We start from the raw sequence: 20,731 nt of genomic DNA on the forward strand, positions 1-20,731 counted from the left end.
TGGCCTGTCACAGCAGAGGAACACCTCAAACACCTCCTGTTGCTGGCTGTACATTAACAATATGCTCACGTAGATCCCCAAACCCTCTACCACCGGGCTATTTCAGCACGCACCTAGTTCAGTTTCTCCCCAGAGGACTTTCTCCATAACCACTGCAAAGTACTGCACTTACAGAGAAACCTGTCAATGAAGCAGCGACACTTCACAAACGTTCAGAGGTCTTAAAGCGTGACGCAAAGCACATACAATGCAGTGTGGCAAAAGATGAAATGAAGTAGATTACGATTACTTCAGTGACAGCTAACAGTTTTCAGAGGGCTCCGTCTGAACCATCCAAACCAGCCAGCAGCTTTCAAACAGAAAACAGGCTGGGCTAGAACCACAGCTTGATTTTCAAGCAAGGTAAAGCTTGTTGGTTCTAAGCAGCTGTTCAACTGAGAGCTGCTTTTTAGGTTGAGGTCTTTTTGCTGGGGAGAAGAAAGAAAAAGATGAGAAAGAAACCACTTCAATTAACAGTTTTATTTAAGTATCAAGCATAATAAGGTTTCACTGTAAACCACGAACACAAAGAAAGCACTTTGAACAAGAAGTGATGGATCAGCACCCTGAGATCCAATAAAGGACACTGGTCCAAAAACATGCAAAGATCTTTGTGCTGAAGAAACAAAGTAGGTGTTTGCAAAAGAGCGTTTTTTAAACCACTCATACATACAAGTCTCTTGTGCTTTGCTTACACCTTACAGAGTAACTGCCTCAAAGGTTCAGCTGCAGGTCTGTTATCACCAGGACAAGGCTCAGAAATCACACAATACTCAAACAGAACGCTGCTTAGGGCTAATGGGACGGGATCGGTTGAGACCGCGTAGTTCAGAAACAGAACGATGACAGAAAGGCTGAGGAAAGAAAGTAAGGGACCATCACAGCTCACCTTGGAGTCCAGAAATTAAACTCAAAGATGGAATCTCAAGAAAATCCCAAAAAGGAAGTAATTCAATAAATAAAGCTAAGCGAAACAGAGGTAAAACCACATGGGAACCAACAGCTACAACATGCTAGTATAGATCCTCAAGATCTAGTTAAAACTATACAAACTTACCCTCAAAAATTTCCCTTCTATTTTATGTGAATATTCGTTTTCTATTTAATAATGATCATCTTTGAAACCAACCTACCCATTTTGTTATCACAGACAACGGGTCTCTATCCGCAGATCTGAAAGTCTGCAAATGACTAACTTAGGCACATTTAACTACAGCTGTATCTTCCCCTCATACTTGAGGAAAATGTTGCAAAGTAGGAATTAAAAAGTTTCTCCTGTGTGGATGGGGTGGAGGAAGGCAGGCTAGTTCTTGGCTTACACCTCTACAGCGTATACCTCTACCACAAACAGCATCCATAATGCCATCGTGTTTATTGAAATGCTACGTCAGTCAATCTCTATTGTCATCTGAGCGAAGAAGCTTTTGAGAGCACATGAAAGAATGAAGTGCCTTTAAGTTTGGGTTCAGCCTGCAAGAACAGAACTGCATTTTCCAATAAACTGTAACAGACTGGGTGCAGATGAGGGAGACTTGACTTCTAGGCACATCTTGATCCCTCTGCATTTAAGAGGGCTGCTCTCCACTTACAAGTCACACGGGTTGTCAAAACTAAGTTCAACACAAAGTGGCAACAGCCATCAGGAGTAAAAAAAAAATGTAAAAAACTGTTGCAGCAGTTAAAATAAACGTAGCTGGGTAGGACAAGCAGATAAGGAGCTCTCCTCACAGTAAGGCTGGAGGAGAGACTACTTCAGGAGCTTTAGTAGGTCTTTAAAGAGCAGAGATGCTGCGCATCTCACACCTTCTGGAGCAGATTCCATGCAACAGATTTGCCTGCCTGTTTTCAGAAAAGGCAATGCTGTCAAAACCAGCAGCCAGACCACATCGGCTGTTGGTTACTTTGAAGGCGGTTTCATTAAAAACAGCACTAGTGCTATGCAATAGCTGAGGGAAGATCAAAAAAAGTAAAAACCATCAGCAAAACACGACCTGAACTCTCAAGGCATCCAAGCATGATTCCCTATGCTGAACCAACTAGCTTCCCAGCAATGAAATCTGTCATAAATTTCTTGTGAAGGAACAGCAAAATGCAGTTCTGACTGCAGCCTGTTGCTCCACAGCCACTCCATTAAAAAGGAGGACCACCAAGCTGAAGCGCCTAAAAACCACAAGACAGACATGTCCCATAAATGTCCCACGCTAAATACAAAACTACATATATCAATATAACATTTACAAACTATAAAGGAAAGTACTAAGATACTAAGTGACACAGAGCTGTCATACTAGCAGAAACGAGGGAGAACTTCTGCAGTCCCATTTGTACACTCCTCTCTTCTAGTATTTGACAGTGCAAGCATTTAAACCTATTCAGTGCTCAAGTCCAACGTTGGAGTATTCAGGCTCTGAAGTCTCTAAACATAAGTCAACCAGTGCAGGAAAGATGTCATTAAAAAACACCGGTCTCAGTCTCTGAAAGTTTCCTCTGCTTTTGACAAAATTTGGTCCTTCAAATCAAAAGCATAAGATGAGCCTCAGAAAAAAAAAAATCACCTGAAGTGTTATTGTAACAAACATGACTTCGAGGTATTTTATTCACAGAAACAATCAGTCAGAAGAATAGCAACATTATACAGTTTCTTCCCGAGCTTACTAAGAACTCTTGGTGAGCTCTCTATACTACCTGGAGGTGAAATAAACAGTAGCATTGAAAGAAAAGCTTGGAGTTATATTGAAATTAAAACATACCAGATTCCCACTTTTAACATGCCCACAAGCAACAGTAATCACCTGTAAAGGACAGATTTGCAAGACTGATTTCCATTCTACTATGGGTTATTTGGAAGCTTCAGGCTACCAGAAAAATAGTATTATGCCATTAAACCCGACCGGAGGCAAAAATATACCTTCAATCAAGCAAAAGAACTAAATATTTTTAAATTAAAATGACTGATTCTAAAATGTTATGATATAAAAAAAGTAGCCAGAAACATACTTTTTTTTTTTTTTCCTTTTATGACTGAGGATTCAGACTTTGTTGCACTGAATTTTGGGGTTGTTGTGGAAAAGAATGAGGCATGTTTATAACTTTATATCAACACTTCATCTAACGTTCAGGGAGAAAAAAAAAAGGTATGCCAACACAGAACCAGTTAGGGACACAGTCCTATTTCACACTAATAAAACATAATGAATGTTTTGTCAGTTATTTTCCCTTTCTGTTACCATTTCCTATCTTCTGTTTTTGTTTTGTTTTTCACTTGAAGGCCTCCCTCTTAGAGCCACAGATTTCACACCTGAAACCTTACCCCATTTGAAGATTTTTTTTGCATCTTTGAAGTAGCATATCAATGGATGCACTGAATTTTAATAAAAAAATAATTTCCAACTGTTTCACTATCTTGCCATGAGTTACAATGCTTAGTCACTCAAGCCTCAACACTGCACGCATGTTGCAAGGAAGCCTGTTCACTGAATGCATACAACAGGCAACATAATTGCCCGTACAGTATAGGTGTTAAATCTGGGGTACGTGCTTTTTACTGGTTTTTATCTTCAATTGCTATTTCTCTTCTCCATGTTCACCCAAGTTACTTTACTCTTCCACGACCAAAATTAGTCTGTTGTGGAAGAGCTTTGGCTGAACCAAGAGGAATGACACAGCAGGAAAGTAAAACCTTAAGAAGAACCATGGTCAGTTCTTGCAGAACCGAGCTTAGGCTTGGCAAGGCCACACGCAACGCCTTCGTTTTCATGGCAGTTCACCCCCCTCCGCAAAGGAGGCTTGTTCTGAGCAGGCAGAAACCAAAATTCTGCAGCAAAGGCGTGGATTCTCCGTTGATAAGCCTTTACCATGATAAAACTTGCTTTGAAAGATATGACTTTTAATTATTTAACATATAAGAAAACACTCAGAAATATCTTCCACATGTCTAAGAATAGAAGTTTCAAAGCCCAACAATATTTGAATAACTGCTGCTTTGAAACATCATTCACGCTGCAAAATTAGGAATCTGTGCCTGAAGCGAGCCATCAAACTCTATGGAATCTGCAGTAGCTCATAAATTACAGTTGCTAACTTTTGTGATCCAAGGCTATTAGATGAGAAAGAGAACAGAGCATAGCAGGGAAGAAGCACAAAGATGATTAACGACATCACACAGCACTTCAGTCACATTCAAGTTAATTCACCTTCACTTTCAAACCTGAAAATACGGATTCAAAAGTACGTTTAACTGGTTGTAACACCAGTGGCACAACACGATCAGAGAAGCAAGAAAACAGATTGTCGTATTGCAGCACACCGTGTTCATTGGAGGAGAGAAAGAAAGGTGTGATGAAGGAACCTAATTAACTCTGATGGACTGCGAGTTGGACAGGAACCAAATTTTTGGTTCTGCAGGTGGAAAAGACAAGCTGATTTCTAAGACGGTGCTGTGTAGAGCAACAGGACTTGGCAAGAGCCCAAATATGAGAAACAGAAGGAGATTAAAATGACCCAACAGTGACATGAGAGAGAACAGTGGCTATCTGAAGATAAAGGGGGTGGGGGGAGGGGGAGATACAGATTTAGGATCCAAAGATTCTCAGCCAAACCATGTAATAGCAAGTCAGTCACCTGTTACTGAGTCTTTTCCTATTTTCTCAGCATCCACATATGCTAGGTTCACAACAGAAAGGAACCCCAGTCACAGCTACGTATTTAAACACAGCCAACTATTTCTGCGTTTAGTACGATCTGTAACTCTCCAGCAATCTTCATTTACATAGCTTCCTAGAAGTGCTGCTTCTTAAACGATTTTTGTTTCAATCTTTTTAGGAGTAAAGTCTGATCAATTCTGAAGATGTAGTCTTCAAAGATTTTTGAAGATGTAGTCTATTTCCAGTTGGGAAAAAGCAAAGGCTTAAATAATAATCCCATAAAGGTGAAAAATATTTTTAACAATAACTCTCATGCTTGAAGCATCAAAACGTTAGGAATTATTCTTTTTTCCCCATGAGAAGTAGTTTGCAAACCACTTGAAAACAAAGTAGCTGAACACCTTGAGGAAACAGCATACACAGGGACAGCACTCCGGTTGTGAAGAGCGCATTTTAAGCAAGCTCATTTTGTATGTTGCGCAAATTGTTCACCATGATGCCTCAAACTAATGGTGCAAGAAGACGCAATAAGCAGCTAAAAAAATCAAACAAACAAAACCAAAAGCCACACAAGATTCTTCAGGCACTTGTCTCCAAGTATGCACTGAAAAACACGCAGAGTTCCAGGGCCTTCTTCACTAGCTTACCCCTTTTAAGGCACGAAAAGGAAGACGAGGCTCGAGGCTCGTAAAGAACGGTTGCCTAAATTTGCATGCAATATACACAGGCACTTAGCACTGCTCTCACACAACCCTTGTTACCATCAGAGAACAATCCAATGCTATAATTAAGGCAACAGTGAAAGGAGGGTATGTTAATATAACTTCATGAAACTAGAGCTCTATTGCCACAAAATAGACACAGGAGGAGCTGTCAATAGCCCCCTGTAATAAAGCATAGTCTATATGGCTGCTTTAAAGGAGAAGAATGTGTAGCCTCCGGGAGTCTTCCATTGATGCCTTTGTATAGAAGCAGAACCAGTTTAAGAAGTTCCCATTCTCCCCAGCCCACTTACACCCACGGCCAAGTTCACTGCCTCTCCAAACCTAACAGCACAGCAGCTTATGAATACCGAGGGGCGTAAACCTCTGCTTTTTGCCAAGGGGACTGATAAGAAAGTGCCCCAGTCTCACAACATAGCCTCCCTCACGAGCATTTCTATAAGCACACTGAAGAGAAAACGGGGCATAAAAGCAGGAGCAAGCACAACTCAACCAGCCTTTGCTGCAGAAGAAAACACACTATGTCACTACAATGGGAGATACTGCCTTTATTTGAATTTATGCAAATTACATGCTCAGTTACTAAGTTACACACACACAAGATACCTCACGCTCGGAGAACATCAAACTAACCCCATCTGACTTGCATTATTTCTAGTATAAAGACCCTAGAGATGCTATGCTGCTTAGCTGCTTTTAGAAGAAAAAGTTAAACACGTTGAGGGATCTACTGTTCCAATGGAATCCTCCAGAACATTTCAGTCCTTCTGTAGCCAATGATTTTTTAAGTTTGTTGAAAAACACGTCTAACAGAATTATACGCCACATGAAACAGCATTTTCTACTAAGCTCTTTCCAGCTTCAGCAACAAGTTATCACCTTACCTGGAGAACTCCTATTTAAAATTTCTGGTCTTCACCCCGCAACTGCTCTGCCCTGGCAAAGCCCTGCCCCGTCACTGCAGTCCCACTCAAGTCAACAAAACAGCAGTCAGCAACACAACCTTGCTGCAAGATCAAAAGCATTTGTGCCTCTGCAATGTTTTACTCCCAATCCAATTTGACATCGCTCAAAATATTTTGGGATACGTATGCAAAACAAGACGGGGAAAAGTTACAGAATACGATTTTCTATGTAATTACATTCAATTAAAGTTTTGAGATTATAATGTGAGAATTCCAGCTTACTTTCCTATTCCTTTAGGAATTGCTGTTGTGTTCTGACTATAGTGGGTCTCAACTTTTTTTTTTTTAACTATTATTATTTGCAAAGCCCTAAACAGCTTCCATGTGTTGAAAAACACTGTCATTGTTTTCTCCAGCAGCCAAATCAGTTTAGCCTTCAGGTTCTCGGAGCTGTAAACAATCCTGGCAACAGCGCCTTCGGGACGCATTTTGGAGCCTGCCACCCCTTTTTACACAGGGAAGCTTTCCCCTGCTGCGCGAGGGCACCCCTGCCAGAATTTCACCAAAGCAGCGTTACCAGCCCTTGGAGTTGGGGCAGAAAGCAGGGAATTCACTATTTATTTTTAAGCAGACGCTCTTTACTATGAAAGCGAAAGTCGCTCCAGCTTTACGTTGCCGTGTGGAACAGTTCTCAGCGGTGGCGAAAGAAAATGCTGGAAGAGCCCTGAGGACCGGAGGCAGCCTGCAGAGGACAGCGAGGCAGCTCCCCCTTTGTCTCCCCAGTGCCGAGGCGGGCAGCCAGGTGAAGCCGGCACCCTTTTATGACAGGGACTTCGGGGTGTGAGGAGAGGGGCAGGCCGCGAGCAGGGACAAGGGGCCCCCTCACGCCCCCCAGGGCCGGCTCCGCTCCCCCGGCGGCCTCCCCGAGGCTGGGCAGCGGCTGGGGCACGGACAACCGCCGCCGCCGCCGCCGCCGCCTCCTCCTCCTCCTCCTCCTCCCGCCCTCCCGCCCCCCCCGCCGCCAGCCGTTAACGGCCGCCAACGGCCGCCCGCCGACTCACTGCGGAGGTTGTGGATGAGCTCGGCGTGGCTGGCGCCGCCCGACTTCCAGGCCATGGCGAGGCACACCCTGCGGAGCAGGTAGAGGGCCGCCTTCAGCGCCGCGACTGCGCACAGCAGCTTGCCCAGGAAGGACACAACCTCCAGCGCCGACACAGGCGCCGCCTCCTCGCCTCCCCCTCCCCCGCCCCCTCCCGCCGCCGCCGCCGCGCGCCCGCCGGGGGGAGGGGCCACGCGCCCGCCGCCCCGCGCGCCCGCCATGCTCCGCACGCCGCCGCCGCGCGCGGGGGGGAACCGCGCATGCGCCGCCGGGGGTGCTTCGGGGGTGTACGGGGAGCGGGGGGTGGGGGGGGGGGAGGACGTGCTCCGGGACGCGGCCCCCGATCGCTACCGGCGGCGGCCCGCGCGCCCCGCCGCCCGTGCGGCGCAGCCAATCGGGGAGGCGGAGCGGCGCCGCGCTGTGCACGGGGAGCGCCTATTGGTCGCGGGGAGAGCGGGAGGGACAGGCCTACGTGTTGGCGGCTGCCATTGGTCGGGTGGGGAGGGCGGGCGGCGCGGTCCCTGAGGGCGTCTGCTGACGGGGCAGGGCCGCGCACGTTAAACCCCTCGAAAAGACGCCGGGATCGCGACGCCCCGAGCTCAGAGCTTAATAAATTAATTCCACACCGGTTGCTTGTACGTGATATTATGGCTCTTCAGGGAGTGCAAATGGCCCTGCCGCAGGCTGGCCCCGAGCACCCCGCCCGTGACAGGACTTTGCCTTCCCGCCCCTCCGGTCCCGGCGAGCGGGTGCGGTGCCGCCGGGGCTGCGGCTGGGCAGCGCTGTCTCCCCTAAACGGGTGCGCCGCCACGGCTGGGTCATCTGCCTGAGGCCAGGCGCCCTGCTTCCCCGTTATCTGCCTTTGGAACGCGAGAATAGCGGCGAGTAACTGTGAACAGATAGGCCCTGTCGGTAGTGTGTAGTATAGAGAAAATACAGCGTCATCCACAGACATAAATTCAAATATCGTACTGTTCTTTAAAAGCATTCCCAGTAGAAGGATGCACACAGCCTGTCATACACCGTGCGAGACGCAGATAACGTCTTCTGTGTGAGAACCCATCCTGGGAGGGACGAGACTGTTCCATCTCCGCACCACGCACACTGTCCATCCCACAATTGTTAATTCAGGTAATGAGGAGAATGTGGGAATTTGCTTTTCTGGCTAGCACTCCATACAGAGCAAAGCTGGCAGTTGCCCAGTGTGAATACCAAGTCTCCAGACCCTTCCCATCTGGTTCTTTCAATCCTGGAGAGGGATTTGCTGCTTCATTCTGTATTCAGCATCTGTCTTCTCCCAGGCATGATCTGAGAGCTGCCCTACTGTCTCTCCCAGAATATAAAGGGTCTCCTTGTTATACCCAGTGGGCCACAAGAGAAGGAAAGAAGCCTTGGAGTTAGAAGAATTCCCAAAGGGCAGCAAGTACAGAGAACAAACAGACATTATAAAAATACACACACAAAAATACTTCATTGTTTTAAATGCAAAAGACATTTTCTGTTGTGGGACATAAGCAAACTGCATTGCTCTCACACAGAGAGGCTGTTGGCAAGCAATTAGCTGGCCCATGCTTAAAAGCATTCCAGGGATATTTACCCCCCCGGGAGACTAGAAATACAAGAGAAACCATTTACACACAGTCTGACTGTTCCTACCAGGACCAGCTCGATTTAGGCTTAAGCTTGTCACAGAGCACAGAGAAAGAGACCACCTTTATCTCCTAGGAGCACACAGACCTGCCCAGAAGCTTTCAGGCTGAAGGTACCTACTGGCCACTCGCTGGCGATGTTCTTGGCGTGACTCTTCAGACAGCAGCAGAACAAAGTAATATCTGGGGTGTCTTGGGTGGTTACCAGGCATGTGCGAAGGAAACCGAGTTAGGCTCTGCAGGTTTCCAGGAATTTTAAGACAAGCCAATTTGCCTCAAACATCCCTGAGAAACTAAAATGCACCAATGGCAGCAGGATGCACCCATTTGTGCGGTAAACATGAGGGTCATTGGCTCTTTCTGCTCTCTAACTCCAGGCCATGAGTCTGTTTTTTAAACTTCTTAAGTGCATGCCCATCAAGATAAGACTGTAAAAAAACACAGAGATTCTATGCTAGAATAAAAGACAAGCCTTTTTTTTTAAAAAAAAAAAAGAAAAAAAAAGTGTGTTTTCTGGCCATCAGTACTCCTGTGAAACATCTCCATCTGCTCTGCCACTCAGTGTTCCTTCATCCTCTTCCCCCTCGCCTGTCCAAGCCAGCACAAGTACCTTGGGCCCCAGATGCCCACAGTCAGTCCCAGGCTCCTCGGTCTTCCAGAGGGGCAGCCACCTCCCCAGCTCCTCCTGGGAGCTGCTGCGTGGACGGCCCTGCCAGGGAAGAGGCAGGGGAATGCCAGCAGCCAGAGGAGTCCATCATGTGAGTGCTCTGAAATGGAGATCCCACTAATTTTAAGCACACAGCCCATCTTGGATCTCTCTCCTTTTCCACACATTCACCCACATCTCAGTCCCTTATACATTTATATATAAACCCCTCCGTGCTACCATTTCTGTTTCATCCCTTCCCTCCCACCTCATGAACCTGTTAGAATTTTGAAATCCTTTGAATTTAAAAAGCATATAAAAAGTTGGTCATCACTGTCTGATCCCATCTGCTTCTGCATATACATACCAGAAGCAGAAGTTTCCTTATGAAATGTTCCTGCTGAACATTTCCGCAGCTATGTCCCACACCACACACTAATCGGCTCCTACACCTACACTTGCTCCTCTCCCTGCCTCTGTTCTGTTTTTAACTTAATCACTCTCCTTCATCTCATGTCTCTTCCTGTAGTCTCAAGCCAGCCTCGGCATGTGCCTTCATTTTGTATTTCCATTTCCAAAGTTTATATCTAGAGTTATTTTGCACTTTGCATCCGTTGGTTAGGGCAAGCAAGGGCTAGGGATGTGCTCAGGGCCCTGGCGCTCTGCTCTTAATCTGCTCTGCAGTGCCCTGCGTCGTCAACTGCGCTTGTTCAGGAGACTGAGCTGGGCACAGCTCCAGGAGCTATGACCAGCAGTAAAGACAGCATCTCCAAATAACTCTCTTAAAATATTGCTGCATGATAATTGGAGGAAAGCAGACTATTGGCAACTAGAAGTCGGCATTGGCTTCCCCCTGCCCCTTGCACGCCCACTGGCCGGGGGGTGCCTGCCTTCCCAGGCTCCAGCACCTCTGGCAGAGGGAGGCACACCTTTGGCTGTCATCGCCCTCGCTCACACCCCTAACTTTAGCCACAGCTGAGGACAACCCATACAACCCCCTTTCTGTCTCCACTAGTGTGTCTGGACCTGATGCCCAGAGCCAGCTTTGTCCGGTCTTAAAGTCCTCGTTGGCAACCTCAGAAACACTCGATGAGGCATTTTTTTCTTGTGGTCTTGTGTTCAGCTTTGTACTGTGTTCAGCTTTGGGCCCCTCAGTACAAGAAGGACATCGAGGCCCTGGAACATGTCCAGAGCAGGGCTACGAAGCTGGTGAAGGGCCTGGAGCACAAGTCCTGTGAGGAGTGGCTGAGGGGTTGTTTGGACTGCAGAAGAGGAGGCTCAGGGGAGACCTTATTGCTCTCTACAGCTACCTGAAAGGAAGGTGTGGGGAGCTGGGGGTCGGCCTCTTCTCACAGATAACCAGTGATAGGACTAGAGGGAATGGCCTCAAGTTGTGCCAGGGGAGGTTCAGGTTGGAAATGAGGAGACATTTCTTCTCAGAAAGAGCAGTCAGGCATTGGGACGGGTTGCCCAGGGAGGTGGTAGAGTCACCGTCCCTGGGGGTGTTCAAGGAAAGGTTGGACATGGTGCTCGGGGACGTGGTTTAGTGGGTGGCATTGGTGGTAAGGGGATGGTTGGACCAGATGATCTTGGAGGTCTCTTCCAACCTTAATGATTCTATGATTCTGTGATTCATTTTATTTAAATGTGCTATTACAGCGAAAACGTGTACTAATACAGTACACACAATGATCAAACGCAGACGGCATAAGATACGCAAAGGTTCACAGAGCAGCCCTCAAGCCATCACAGGACCACACCCTCCCGCTACGGCACAACGCCGCGGCGGCCATTTTGGGATCACGGAGGCGGGCTCCACCTCAGTGCCCGCCCCCCCCCCAACCGCCCCCGCTCCGCCCTCCCGGTCCTCCCGCGTGTCCCTCCGCGCTCGCCGTCCCCCGGCAGCCAATCGGGGGCGGCGCGGCCGGCGGCGGGAGCGGGCGTGCGGCCGGGCGGCCATGGAGGAGGTGAGCGCCCGCTTCGTGGCGCAGAAGATCAGCAAGGCCCGATGGCGGCCCCTGCCCGCCGCCGCGCTGCAGCCGCCCGACGTCTTCGCCACCGGCTCCTGGGACAACGAGGTGAGCGGCCCCGGGCCCCCGGTGTCCCCCCCCCGGCGGTGTCCCCCGGGCGCGGGGGGCGCCTCGGGGCTGCCGCTGTGAGCGGGGCGGGCTCGTGGCTCGGCGGCTTTCGGGAGAGTGAGCCCGTGTGGTCTCCGTGCAGGATAACCGGCTGTCCGTGTGGGCCGTGGGGGAGCTCGGCAGCGGGGAATATCTAGGAGAGCCTCAGCTGCTGTGCGACATCGGGCACGATGGGGACGTGATGGACATGCAGGTAACTCGGCTGTTCGTTGCCTCTTGTCACTGAATTGGTAATTATCATAACACCAAGATTCCCCCCAAAAACCCCAAACCCCAACTTATCCTTATGAAGAAGGGCAAAGCTGACCAGTATCAGTCTTTTTTTTTTTTTTTTTAACCAATAAGTTAAGATACTTTGAAATCAAAGTGATCATCCTTTTATTGACATCAGCTCCTCAGATGTTCTTATTTCTCTTCAGTTTTTGGATCAAGAGAGGATTGTTGTTGCCTCTTCAACAGGAAGCGTAACTGTATTCCGTCATCATCAGAATAACCAGGTGGGTAACTCGCACTGGCTCAGTGCTGCCGTTCTGCATAATACAGGTCACTTTGATCTTGCTATAAGATTTCTCAAATCAGCCACAGCAAGAAACATCTGGCAACAAAAATGATTTCTTTTGAAGGCTGTCAGATAAAAAGCTTTAGTCTTATGCATACAAGGAAAGAAGAACATTTAGCACTCATAACACCTAAATTAGGTTCCAGTGCCAGACAGACTGGGTTATACGCTAACGTATCGGTAGCCACATAGTCTGTTCACTGAAAGCATACTTGAAGATTGTTATCTATGGTTATATTCGAGAATGAATAATTTCAGGCAGTGGGAATTAATGAATTTGAGTTTTTGCATTATTTTTAAACTATTTGACTCAATAAAGATAATGTCTAAAATGTAGTCACAGAATCAGTCTTTTGCTTTGATTATAAGTCACTGAGAATAAATTATTTATTTGCAGTGACACAACAGAGACTAATATTTGTTAGTAGTTTGACACAGTACCTAAAATAAACTAAATTCCTTGGAATCAGGATGTAAATCTGACCTTACATTTTGTAAAGGCCTCAGCAATTTTTCCTTGGCCTAGGGAGAGATTGGAGGGATAAGTCTAGTGAGAGACATTTCACATTCATAAATAGATTCTGTTAATTCTGATTTCTAGCTCTTGTTAAAAAGGTGGTTCAGAGAAGACAGTCTCATTGACAAGTTATGCGCTCAAGAGTTGAGGGAAATTCAGATCTCTGATTCTTACTTATGTAGAAGATTCTCATTCCTATGAGGTGGAATGGCTTTCCTGGAGCTTCTTTCTGGTTTTGTGAGTATGTGTGAGTATTCTGAAAACTTTGCTCTATCAGGATCATTACTTATCAGCAGAATTTTGTGTCTGGTTGCTACTTAGACTTTATCGGTCAACCAGCGGTGGGAAAAAGCCCATTACCATGTGGATCAAGATACGTCTTGTGGTGGAGCAGCGTGTACTGGAGTCATCTGCAACAACCCAGAAATTGTCACTGTTGGAGAAGATGGTAGAATAAATCTCTTCAGAGCTGACCAAAAGGATGCAGTAAGGACTATAGGTATACCAAGTAAATACTCAGGTTGTTTTGGCTTGGAACAGCTTGGCTGGTGTATATAATAGAATAGTTTAGTTGGAAAGGATCTTCAAAGATATCTAGTCCAGCTGCAAAATATTTTCAGCCAAAACACTGGTGTGTTTTTAGCACTGTTCTAGTCACAAATCCAAAACACATGTAGTTCATCAAATGATAACAATAAAAAGGAAGGCAGTTGAAAATTTAAATATGACAAGGTGAATGTACTTCCTCCAGATTATCTCTGTATTCCCCTAGACTTCATATATTTGAAGTGTATTTCAGATATATTTCTATATTCATTCAGATCTCAGATATTTGTGAGTCAATGATTAAACTGATGGAGACATTTTAAGCTTAACATTCATTCCCTGTAGGCTCCTGTTTCATCAGAACTGCTAAATACTCTAATTGAATGCATGAAATATGGTTAAATTTCAAGAACCAAATCATTCATAACTGAGTTACATAACTGAGTATATAAAGTGCATACATAACTGTTACGTTACATAACTGAGTAAACGACTATGGTCGTTTCAAATCATTATTTGTAGTAAGATTAACCTTCCTGTACAAGAACATTTACTTCTGTGTGTCTAAAGGAACCCCAAGAGCCAGAAACCACAATTTGTACCCTGTTCTTTTATCAGATAACATGGCTTACAGTGATCATCTCCCACTTAGTGAAAAAGGTTCATATTTCTTGGAGTAAGAGATGATGTGATAGAGTAACAGATGTTTTTTTGTAGGGTGTCAAAACTGAATCTCAATTCTTCTGTTGTGCTAGTCTCATGGAAATAGTACATAGCGACTGTTAGAAATCAGACAAAGCAAAAATGATTTAAAGCACGCTAGCACTGTGCTTGATAATGTAACTTTCTCCCTGAAACCTCAGTTTGACACATCACCCGTGTTTCTTCTAAAGTGAAATCTTGCCTCAGATTGAGCAGATGAAGGAATTTACACAGTGGTAAGCCAATTAAGGAATGAAGCGCTCTAGGATTTCTAGAGAGGGGTACTTGTGTGTGCATGGCTGTATGCATGCACACACAAGGTAAATCCTATTAATTGCATACGGTCCTTTACTGAAGCTCCCTGAGTACTCCTGTAGGAAATCTTTTTTTTTCAAGTATAGGAAGAAATGTAGTGGGGCAGAAGGCAGAGTTTTAGCACTAACCCACAAAACACAATATTTCCTTCTCCTTTGAAGGGGAAAAATAATTAGTTTAAAAGGATTATTTTATTTTTTACATTATAATTTATAAGTAAACTTATATTTATAAACATATTTCTATTTATGGCAGAGAGTGTCCTGATACAAGTTTAATAGAGTAGAATGTTTTGCTGACTCACAGGAAAGAGACGATCACCAAAAAAATACTGGTTTTTCTCCTGGCAATTGCTCAGATGGATGTAAGTCGTTAGTTTTCTTGGTGCTCACTTGATAGCACTATGTAAAAATGTTTGCTTTGTAGCGCTAGATCTAGAGCCAATTAAAACAGATTTGTTTCAGTAATGTTTGTTACAGGAAGCAAGGGCTCGTTTTTCATCGGGTATCCTTGCAACACTTAAAATTTTATGCGACACTGGACCGTCTCTGCCCCTGAAGAGGTGGTCTGCTTTTAGAAGAGTTGTTTTGTTGCAGTTAAATAGAGATGAGCATTCGGTAGGTTTACCTGAATTTCTAGTTCAATGCTTTCCTGATCTCTCTTGCAGACAATGCAGACAGCAGTACGCTCCATGCAGTGACTTTCCTTCGCACAACCGAGGTCTTGACAGTAAATTCAATTGGACAGTTGAAAATATGGGACTTCAGACAGCAAAGAAATGAGCCATCTCAAATATTTTCTTTGTAAGATCTTAATTTTTGACATACTTACTGAGAAGCGTATGCTACTTTATATCTGATTTAAGTCTTTCCTGATACCACACCGTTCTTGACAATGGGATGATAAATGACTTTTTTTTTTTCCAAAGGTTTTTAACCGCGTTGGAATCTTAAATACCAAAAGCAGGCTCTGCTTAATGGCTGAATTACTCTTGAGACTGAGCATTGTAATTAGATGGTCTGTTTTGTGATTTAACTCTTGAAGGACTATTGCATTTCTACATTTGTTCTTTAAGAAAAAAACAAAGCACCTCCTTTCTCTTTCCCTGATTAAAAATATTTTTTTCCCCACAGGCCTAGTATAAAGTTCTTGGCATTTGAAATGTTTTTGTGTGATAACATTGTGCCTTATAAGGTCCTGTGTGAAAACAGAGCTAGATTCAAATCCTATTTTTTGTCTGTGGAATAATTCCCATTGCTGTTAATAGACTGTGGGTTAGGAACCTGCTTTTGTTAGTGCTCAGTCTTCCTTTTTAACTATTACTGTATGTTATAACTGTAATTATAATGTGAATTTCAGAGTAACCCTCTTTTTGTAGGTATATTTAAAGTACGCAAGGCTTTCTCTTGTAAAGCTGTCAGATACGCTGCAGGTGCCAGCATACTGCAGGGCACAGAACCTGCTGCTTGTCCAATTGTAGCTGCGTGTTACTGCTGTGCCTGTGAATTGCAGTAGGTGTCATGTGGCTTCAGCCTCTTGTGACTAGCTGCTGCAGGAACTGAAGCTGCAGTCGATACAGTTACTGTGTTGGTCAACACTGCTGAGGGGGAGAAAATGTAAATTGAATGAAAAATTCATATATATTTTTTTCTCCTTCTCCTTTGCAGGACAGGTGAAAGAGTTCCACTGCACTGTGTGGACAGGCACCCCAATCAGCAGCACATTGTGGCCACAGGGGGCCAGGATGGGATGCTGAGTATATGGGACATCAGGCAGGGTACTATGCCAGTGTCCCTCCTAAGTGCTCATGAAGCAGAAAGTAAGTATCTGGATTGGAGCAGGGAGAAGAAGGCGTGTTTGGAAAAGCTTCTCTAAATCCTGGATAAAAACTTGGATGTATTGCAGCTGCGATAGAAAACAATCACGTGTGCTATTTAATGTGTCTTTATCCAGTTCAGGTTGTTCCTTTTCTGTATGTGAGACTGTTCTCATCTAAAAGCCAACTCTATTTATATTAAAACTAGAACTCATCATAAGTTCTTTATTAGTCATTAGAGATACATAATCAGAAAGTCTGTTTCCATAAAGTATATATTAATAGTTTCTGCTCGTAGAAACCGATGCCGTGGTATGCAGCTGTAGTAAAGTGGGAATGCAGTATCTAACAATCTTGAAGATGTGAAGGAGGAGGACATGATAGTACAGAGCTAACTCTTCTGTTCATTTATGTGACTAAGATACCAATTCATTTTGAGCTGAACATTTCTTGACTCAATGCCACAATTATGTTTAAGGAGTAAAAAAAAAAAAAAAAAAAACATTTGAGATAAGTTTTACCCACAAATATTTTTTCCCAGTTGTGGTATTTAGACACAAAACAATAACACGTGTGCTGGGAAGGAATGCATGTTGTGTGCAAATTTTAACTTAATAGTAGGGAAGACGGCATGAGAAAGTATTCGGAATACGTGAATTCAGATAAGATTGTAACCTCTAAGAACATTCTCAGTATTGAAAATGCAACAAAATAGTCTTTTCTCCCCCCTGTCCTCTCTCTGGGGAGGGAATGCTGCAGTAGAGAGCTAAGGGTGGGGCTTGGGGCCTTTCTCCCCACCTGTCCCACTTAAGAATGGAAGGTTTTGGTGGGGACCTGAGTTCCTCTAAGTGCACGTCCATATACTAACCAGATTGCACTGAGCTATGCGCTCGATATTTGTTCTAGTTTTGTTCCTCTTCAGGCCCTGAAGGTCTAGTGAAGGGCAATCTAACCTTCGCTAGTCCAAAAAGTAAAAAGATGTTAACTTCTCAGAAAGCAGTAGTACTCTTCTGTTTCATCGAAGCTCTTTTTCTTTCTCCGAAGCTGGTCGGTCTTTCTCCCCACCCATCTCCCAAGCGAAACAGTAGGAGGTGCTGTCTGGGTGATTCCATTCTGCATATGGCCAAGCTATATACATCAGTGGTGGCAGCGTTATTTTACTGCTACGTACACTCCTTTTGATTTGTGCATGAGTTGTAGTTACAGATTATGTACCCTCCACTTCTTTGGCAACACCAAGACCACACTGCCAACACTAACCACACTGCCACTGAGGCACATACTGTACTTGCAGTCTGGATAGATATGTGAAATACTTCTATCTGAAATACCTGGAGGTGGTGGTGGCTTTGTTATCCATAATGCTGTCCACACTGAAAGAAGCCATCCTGGTTTATGGTTGCAAAATTATCTTCCTATTGTCATAAATAACACTACAATTATTTTAAGACAGAAGTGAGCTCTTAGAGTTTTATACACATTATTTGGATATATGAAATGGAAGAACCAAACTGCTTTTAACATCATTGCAATGTAGAAATCTTCACGAGCATGTTTTACGCTCTTTAAGTATGCTTTCTTCTTTGTTTGTTTGTTTTGATACTTACAGTGTGGGAAGTTCACTTCCATCCCTCCAACCCAGATCACTTATTTACATGTTCTGAAGATGGATCTCTTTGGCATTGGGATACTTCCACAGACGTATCTGAAAAACCATCTTTTCTTCATCAAGGTAAGGATGATTAAAGTTGATTTGCATTGAATTTGTCAGTTGGCAACATAATTAAAGCCCATGTGTTCACATGATCAAATTATGAATACAGTCATAACATAGAACGTTTAAAGCTGATTTCTTTTTTTAGAAAGAAGGCACTGATAGGCACTTCAGGAAACCTACTTACAAGGCAAACAGTTGTGTGTGGGTTTTTTGTGTTTTGATCTGTCCTTTCTGTACTTTATCTGGTGTGTGAAATCTGGTATTTCAGAGATAGAGTTCAATTAAAAATCATCTGTGTATAGAAGAGACACGAAGGCAGCCTAAATGACCGTACTACCTGAGTCTCTGAGGGAGATGGACAAAATTTTGTAATAAAATAAGTAATAATTATAAATTTATTCCTTATGCAGTTTTTTTTTGTGGTCATAATTGGAAGACTGTAAATTAATGAAACTGGATCCCTTTGTAATGTGCAGGATTTTAATTAAAAATATGATAATGGTTTAATATAAACATTTCACATGATAGTCATAAAGACTACTTAATTGTTTACAATTTCAGATTGTAAACAGAGTGGAAACTTTCAGATGTCATCTGCTGCCTTTGATTTCAAAGTTGCTGTTCAAAATCCAGTTCTGTATAGGGAAATAATAGGATAACTGATGATCAAGTTGTACTCTACATGTTTTGGGGTTATATTAAATATAAACCCTTCATAAACCATGTGTTAATTTTATGCTGAATGCCAAAACTGCAAGACTTCAGTTTGAATTTAAAATTTAATGTGGAAAAATTCCAAGTCAAATCCAGCTATATTGTTTGCTGCAGAATTAGTAGGAAGAAGATACAGTAGGGAAAAAGTGTTGTTAAAGCAAAGCTGATGTAGCAAGACAGTGCGTAAGCAGACTTTTTTTTTTCTTAAATCTTTCCTTGCTTTAGTCTCTGGCTAGAAAAGCTTGTAGATACTTAAAGAGTTTGCTCAGCAAGATGAGGTCTTAGCTGTACTGACCTGTTAGTCTTGACTGAGGACAGAGCTGGTAGCAGGCTTCTGTAATAGCTTCAAGAACTTAATTTTTTAAGCTATTTTTCCTCAGTTTACCACAGACAGCTTCTGTTAACTAATCTGAAGACTGACTTGTCAGTTTAAAGTGGCGTTCTAATTATGCCTGTCCCACACAGTATGTTTCTCTAAATTCTGACAATACTAAATGGAAACTTATTTCCCCATTTTCCCTCTTTTCTTCCCTTTCTTCTAGGAGGAAGAAGTACTACCTACCTTTCCCACAATACCATTAACCAGTCTGTTGTATGTGCCTGGCTAAACAACGATCCTACCAAAGACCGCATGGAAATTACCAACTTAATTCCAAATCAGACTTTGTCTGTGAATAGTTTAGATGTTTTGGGACCGTGTCTGGTATATGGTACTGACGCAGAGGCTATTTACGTGAACAGACAACTTTTTGCATGAGACTACTCCAGTATTCCTTTGAAGTGCTGATGACCTTGAACTACTGGGCAATGTTGGTTTCATTTAGGGTAACTGTGCTCAGTCTGTTATCAGCACCTGGGGGAGAGGCCTGCAGCTTGGTCCTGGTATTGGAGCAGGAATGAGAGTTACCCCAGATTCTGAAAGCTCTCACTTGTTACCAGTGCTCCAGCATGGGTAACTAGGCAAGTTTACATGTATGCTTGCTCTCATTTCTTCCCTAATGCCTATTTGATTTTGATAAGCAGACAGGTAGTTGGTAGGGCGAGATATATATTGTAAGGTTATTTCTGTAATACGCACAAGGCGAAGAAAAGATAACCTTTTTTTTTTTTAATGTAAATACTTTTTTCCAAGTATTAATTCAAGGGCAAACTATGGGGTTCTTTGACATTCTTTTTATGTCACATGAAAGAGATTGGGGTTTTTAATATGAGATTTTGGTATATATTTTGGGAAGATAACTTTTTATCCAAGCACATGAGAATTGGAGAGGTAAACTGTTAAAGATGTGAAATGTGAAAGGTCCTATAAGAATTTTAACATTTTAGTGGTATTGTTTTGGATTATTTACAGCTTCATCACAGATGTCCCATGTTAAATGTTGACCATGATAACGTACCAGTTACTCTTTTGGCAGAAGACTGTTTTTATAGTTAAGTGGTCATAAATGAGAGACTTGTTGGCTGTTTTCAAGTATGAGATTGAGACTTCCTAAATTCGAGACAGTCTTTGTCAATCAAAGTTTCACATCTAGTCCGTTGCAGTCCTTGAAAGGTTGATTTTATGATTAAAGTTGTGCTTACCTTTTGTTGCAGAGAACCCTTTCTCTTTTTAATAAATATTTTGCACAAGAATAGTGGTCTGATTTATTAAATTAGTTTGAATAGGTGTGCTTGTAGTTCTCTGTGCAGGAAGGTAAATAACTAGAGCTTATTTGGACTGTGTGGGAGTGAGATCAGAGGGATGGAGGGAGATGTCAGGATTTTGGGCAGCAGCAGAGAAAGATACAGGGCTTTAAAAGGAATTTTCCAGCAAATGAGCTTTAAAATGCATTTTACTTTAAAGCTGGTGAGAAAAGCGTTCTTGATCTGCTGCCATGAAGATAAACTGAGGTGGATTTCTTACGTATCCAGCTGAAGAGCATGGCTTGTGTGGTGGTTACAGGGCTGTGCACTCATGAAAGGGTGCACTGAGTTGTCAGGAGGCTTGTTAAAGACTTGAATTTC

General features: G+C 43.7%; 2 protein-coding genes across 5 annotated transcripts in view; one reads left to right on the forward strand and one right to left on the reverse strand.

Moving 5' to 3' along the window:
• The window catches only part of PCMT1 (protein-L-isoaspartate (D-aspartate) O-methyltransferase), a 32,485-nt gene extending 24,920 nt beyond the window's left edge, over positions 1-7,565 (reverse strand). For 2 of the 4 annotated variants that reach the window (XR_005818242.1, XR_005818243.1), the window contains exon 1: positions 7,371-7,558. Coding sequence is in view for 2 of the 4 variants with exons in the window: in XM_040551710.1 (XP_040407644.1) it covers positions 7,371-7,425 (55 nt within the window). In the remaining 2 variants the exon portion in view is untranslated. Of the gene's footprint in view, positions 1-7,370 lie in introns of all 4 variants that reach the window. The other 2 variants (XM_040551710.1, XM_040551711.1) reach the window with 2 other exon arrangements.
• A 3,940-nt stretch (positions 7,566-11,505) lies between these two features.
• NUP43 (nucleoporin 43) lies at positions 11,506-20,359 on the forward strand. The gene is made up of 8 exons (XM_040552508.1): positions 11,506-11,781; positions 11,924-12,034; positions 12,261-12,338; positions 13,239-13,416; positions 15,148-15,283; positions 16,148-16,299; positions 17,906-18,028; positions 19,270-20,359. The coding sequence occupies exons 1-8, from the start codon at positions 11,662-11,664 to the stop codon at positions 19,482-19,484; spliced, it is 1,113 nt and encodes a 370-aa protein (XP_040408442.1). The 5' UTR covers positions 11,506-11,661; the 3' UTR covers positions 19,485-20,359.
• Positions 20,360-20,731: the final 372 nt, after the last annotated feature.

The sequence above is a fragment of the Cygnus olor genome, chromosome 3 (genome assembly GCF_009769625.2).
Source record: "Cygnus olor isolate bCygOlo1 chromosome 3, bCygOlo1.pri.v2, whole genome shotgun sequence".
Taxonomy (NCBI): domain Eukaryota; kingdom Metazoa; phylum Chordata; class Aves; order Anseriformes; family Anatidae; genus Cygnus; species Cygnus olor.

Coding starts and splice junctions, on each gene's coding strand:
- NUP43 (XM_040552508.1), top strand. CDS start 11,662: ATGGAGGAGGTGAGCGCCCGCTTCGTGGCGCAGAAGATCAGCAAGGCC. Junction 15,284..16,147: donor CCATCTCAAATATTTTCTTT/GTAAGATCTTAA, acceptor TCTCCTTTGCAG/GACAGGTGAAAGAGTTCCAC. Junction 16,300..17,905: donor AAGTGCTCATGAAGCAGAAA/GTAAGTATCTGG, acceptor TGATACTTACAG/TGTGGGAAGTTCACTTCCAT.